The sequence below is a fragment of the Corvus brachyrhynchos genome, unplaced genomic scaffold (assembly GCF_000691975.1).
Source record: "Corvus brachyrhynchos isolate BGI_N302 unplaced genomic scaffold, ASM69197v1 scaffold1308, whole genome shotgun sequence".
In the NCBI taxonomy this organism is placed as follows: domain Eukaryota; kingdom Metazoa; phylum Chordata; class Aves; order Passeriformes; family Corvidae; genus Corvus; species Corvus brachyrhynchos.
Window position 1 is genome coordinate 45446 of NW_008239342.1, and position 4968 is coordinate 50413.

At 48.5% G+C, this 4968-nt stretch overlaps 1 protein-coding gene across 1 annotated transcript in view; it reads right to left on the reverse strand.

The window, feature by feature from the left end:
- The window catches only part of SARNP (SAP domain containing ribonucleoprotein), a gene marked incomplete at its 5' end in the record, with an annotated part of 20328 nt that extends 15363 nt beyond the window's left edge, over positions 1-4965 (reverse strand). The window contains 4 exons of the mRNA XM_017741176.1: positions 1629-1680; positions 4067-4134; positions 4726-4772; positions 4911-4965. Coding sequence (XP_017596665.1) covers positions 1629-1680; positions 4067-4134; positions 4726-4772; positions 4911-4965 — 222 coding nt within the window. The remainder of the gene's footprint in view (positions 1-1628; positions 1681-4066; positions 4135-4725; positions 4773-4910) is intronic.
- Positions 4966-4968: the final 3 nt, after the last annotated feature.

The window sequence follows — 4968 nt, forward strand, 5'->3', positions numbered from 1 at the left end:
TTTTCCAGGGAAAATGGGGATTTTTCTGCTGGGATGGGGATTTTCCAGAGAACAATGGGGATTTTCCAGAAGGAAATGGGGATTTTCCAGGGAAAAAAGGGGATTTTCCAGAAGGAAATGGGGATTTTCCAGGGAAAAAAGGGGATTTTCCAGAAGGAAATGGGGATTTTCTAGAGGAAAAGGGGATTTTCCAGGGAAAAATGGGGATTTTCCAGTGGAAAAGGGGATTTTCCCAGGAAAAAGGGAGGTTTTCTAGAGAAAAAAAGAGATTTTCCAGGGAAAATGGGGATTTTCAAGGGGAAAAAAGGGATTTTGCATGAGAAAATCGGGATTTTTCCAGGGAAAATGGGGATTTTTCTGCTGGGAATGGGGATTTTCCAAGGAAAAATGGGGATTTTCGAAAAGAAAAAGGGGATTTTCCAGGGAAAACTGTGATTTGCTAGAGAAAAAGGGGATTTTCCAGAAAGAAATTGGGATTTTCAAGGGAAAAAAAAAGGGATTTTCCAGCTGGGAATGAGGATTTTCCAGGGAAAAATGGGATTTTCTAGAGAAAAAGGGGATTTTCCAGGGAAAAAAGGGATTTTCTAGAGAAAAAGGGGATTTTCCAGGGAAAAAAGGGATTTTCCAGGAGAAAATGGGGATTTTCTAGAGAAAAAGGGGATTTTTCCAGAAGGAAATGGGGATTTTCAAAGGAAAAAAAGGGATTTTACATGGGAAAAATGGGGATTTTCCAGGGAAAATGGGGATTTTTCTGCTGGGATGGGGATTTTCCAGAGAACAATGGGGATTTTCCAGAAGGAAATGGGGATTTTCTAGAGGAAAAGGGGATTTTCCAGGGAAAAATGGGGATTTTCCAGTGGAAAAGGGGATTTTCCCAGGAAAAAGGGAGGTTTTCTAGAGAAAAAAAGAGATTTTCCAGGGAAAATGGGGATTTTCAAGGGGAAAAAAGGGATTTTGCATGAGAAAATCGGGATTTTTCCAGGGAAAATGGGGATTTTTCTGCTGGGATGGGGGATTTTCCAGAGGAAATGGGGATTTCCCAAGGAAAAATGGGGATTTCCCAAGGAAGAATAAGGATTTTCCAGGAAAAAATTGGGATTTTCACGGAAAAATTGGGATTTTCAAGGGAAAACTGGGATTTTCCAGGTAAAAAGAGGGATCTTCCAAGGAAAAATGGGGGTTTTTCAGAGGAAATGGGGATTTTTCAGCTGGAAATGGGGATTTTCCAGGGAAAATTGGGATTTTCATGGAAAAACTGGGATTTTCAAGGGAAAACTGGGATTTTACAAAGAAAAACTGGGATTTTCCAAGGAAAAATGGGGACTTTTCAGAGGAAATGGGGATTTTTCAGCTGGAAATGGAGATTTTCCAGGGAAAATTGGGATTTTCATGGGGAAACTGGGATTTTACAAAGAAAAACTGGGATTTTCCAAGGAAAAATGGGGATTTTTCAGAGGAAATGGGGATTTTCAAGGGCGAAATGGGGATTTTCCAAGGAAAAATGGGGATTTTTCCGAGGAAATGGGGATTTTCAAGGAGGAAAATCCAATTCCAAAGGTGGAAAATCCCAAAAAAAAGCCAGCCTGGAAGTCAGGATTTCGGGATTTCGGGAGCAGCAGGGATTTTACCTCCATCTGGGAGATTTCCGAGGTGATTTTCACCACTTTCTTCTCCTGGATCCTGGAAAAGTTTGGGAAAGAGAAGGAAAAGTCAGGGCTGGCTCCAGAGGCTGCTCCAGGAGGGATTTGGGATTTGGGATCGGCTCCTGCAAAAAAACTCCTGCCATAGGATTTGGGATTTCCCTTGGAATTTGGAGGCTGGGATGGATTCCAGAGGGGGCTGGGAAAGCTCAGAGTGGAATTTTGGGAATGTTTAGGAAAAGTCTCGTGGATTCCCTCGGGAATGGGATTGGAGCCATCTCCAAGGGCTCCAAACAATTCCAGGGGGGGCTGGGAATGCTCCCAAAATTTGGGATTGGGAATAAAAGCCTGGGAAGGGCCCGGCTGGAGGCTCCCAAATCCCGGAATTCTGTGGGAATTCGTTCCTTTGTGGCCCTGGGATACAAAGGGGGGATCCCAGCTCGCTCTTCCTCCCCAAAAAAACCAGGAAAAACCCCAGGAAAATCTCATGGAATGGGAGTTTTCCAAGGAAAACAGAGCCTGGGATGGAGGGGGAAACACAAAAGGGGGATGAGGAAAAGTCGGGAAGATCCCGGGAGGAATTCCAGAGGCTCCAAAGGGATCCCATGGAACAGTGGGAGCAGCCAGGGCTCCTCGAGGGGGAAATGGGGGAGTTTTGGATTCCCAAATCCCACAGAATTCCAGGGATTTCTGCCTGGGAAGGTGGGAAGGGCTCGGGGGTGGGGCCACAGGAAGCGATTCCAGCCGGGATCGGGATCGGGATCGGGGCTGGGATGGGCTCGGGACGCCCCCTCCTGCCCGGAATCCCAACCCTCCGGAACGGCCAGGAAGGAATGGCAAGGAATTCTCTGGATCCAGGGAATCCCAGCCCCGGGAATCCCAAACCCCAGGAATCCCAAACCCCAGGAATTCCAGCCCCCGGGAATGCCAACCCCAGGAATCCCAAAAAAGCCCAGGAATCCCAAGCCCCAGGAATCCCCAAAACCCCCAGGAATCCCCAAAAAAGCCCAGGAATCCCCAGGAATCCCAAGCCCCAGGAATCCCAAAAAACCCCAGGAATCCCCAAAACGCCCAGGAATCCCCAAAAAAGCCCAGGAATCCCCAAAAAAGCCCAGGAATCCCCAGGAATCCCAAGCCCCAGGAATCCCAAAAAACCCCAGGAATCCCAAAAACCCCCAGGAATCCCAAAAACCCCCAGGAATCCCAAAAACCCCCAGGAAATCCCAAATCCAGAAACCTCAATCCTATGGAATTCCAATCCCACAGAGTCCCAAATCCAGGAATTCCAGCCCCGAAAATTCCAAACCCAGGAAATCCCAAATCCAGGAATTCCAGCCCCGAAAATCCCAAATCCAGGAAATCCCAACCTCAGGAATCCCAAATCCAGAAAATCCCAAATCCATGAAATCCCAAATCCAGGAATTCCAGCCCCAAAAATCCCAAATCCAGGAACCTCAATCCGATGGAATTCCAGTCCCACAGAATCCCAAATCCAGGAATCCCAAACCCCAGGAATCCCCTCCCTCACTCCGAGGAATTCGAACCCCACAGAATCCCAAACCCAGGAAATCCCAACCTCAGGAAGCTCAATCCTATAGAATTCCAATCCCACAGAATCCCAAATCCAGGAAATCCCAAATCCAGGAACCTCAATCCTATGGAATTCCAGTCCCACAGAATCCCAAATCCAAGAATCCCAAACCCCAGGAATCCCAAATCCAGGAAATCCCAAATCCAGGAACCTCAATCCTATGGAATTCCAGTCCCACAGAATCCCAAATCCAAGAATCCCAAACCCCAGGAATCCCAAATCCAGGAAATCCCAAATCCAGGAACCTCAATCCTATGGAATTCCAGTCCCACAGAATCCCAAATCCAAGAATCCCAAACCCCAGGAATCCCAAATCCAGGAAATCCCAAATCCAGGAACCTCAATCCTATGGAATTCCAGTCCCACAGAATCCCAAATCCAAGAATCCCAAACCCCAGGAATCCCAAATCCAGGAATTTCAGCCCAGGAAATCCCAAATCCAGGAACCTCAATCCTATGGAATTCCAGTCCCACAGAATCCCAAATCCAAGAATCCCAAACCCCAGGAATCCCAAATCCAGGAATTTCAGCCCAGGAAATCCCAAATCCAGGAACCTCAATCCTATGGAATTCCAGTCCCACAGAATCCCAAATCCAGGACATCCCGACCTCAGGAATCCCAAATCCGGGACATCCCAAATCCAGGACATTCCAACCTCAGGAATCCCAAATCCAGGAACCTCAATCCCGTGGGATCCCAGCTCCACAGAATCCCAAATCCATGAAATCCCAAATCCAGGAATTCCAGCCCCCAAATCCATGAAATCCCCTCCCCCCCAGCATTCCCAAACCCCTCATTCCCGAGGTTTTCCCGGGAATCCCGCGGGGCTCTCACAGTTCTGGCGACTTCGCCGGCGCCTCCTCCACCTTCACGGGCGGCTCCGGCGCCTTCGGCTCCTCCTCCTGGAATTCCATGGGAAAAATCCATAAAAACCAGCCCAGAACCGCGCCCGGGGCCGTTCCCAGGGCACAAATCCACCCATTCCCGGATTTCTGGGTGAATTCCTGACTTTTCCAAGCTCTGGGAGCTCTGGGCTGTTGGGAATAATCCCAGTGTGCTGCTCCCATCCCAAATATTCCATGGGAAACCAGGGAAAATCCCCCCTTTCCTTCACCTGCCCAGTGGGAAAAATCAATTCCTGAGGGGATTTTTTTTGTTGTTTGGACACAAAATTCCTTTTCCAGGCGGGATTTGATCCCACTGCATCCTTAAAAATATCCTTCAGAATCCCAAATATCCTCCAAATCCCCACTTCCAACCAGGTTTGGGGACAAAACCCAGGGTGGGATCAACCCCAAAACCTGGGATCCCAAAATCTGGGATCCCTCATCCCAAATTCCCAAAGTCCCAGGCATCGCTGAGCCCCAAATCCAGCGGGTTTAGCCCCAAAAGGGATGGGAAAAGCAGCTGAAATTCCACAGGGTGTTGGAATTCTGCCTCATTCCCACCCGGAACCACGTGAAAAAGTGGGATTATCCCAAAAAAATCCTCACCTCGATCTCCTCTCCCAGCACATCCTCCTCGTTGGCTTCTTCCTCAGCTGGAAAAGAAATCCAGGGAAAAGTTGGAGCAGCAAAATCCCCACAGGGAATCCCGGGAAAAAAGCAAGGATTTCATGCAGGGAATGGGGAGAATTCCAGGGAATTCCAGGGAATTCCAGGGATTTGGGAGCGCCCACCGTGCTCCTCCAGGTAGGCCTGGAGCCGATGGATCAGGTCCTGCTTGTTGCCTTTGGT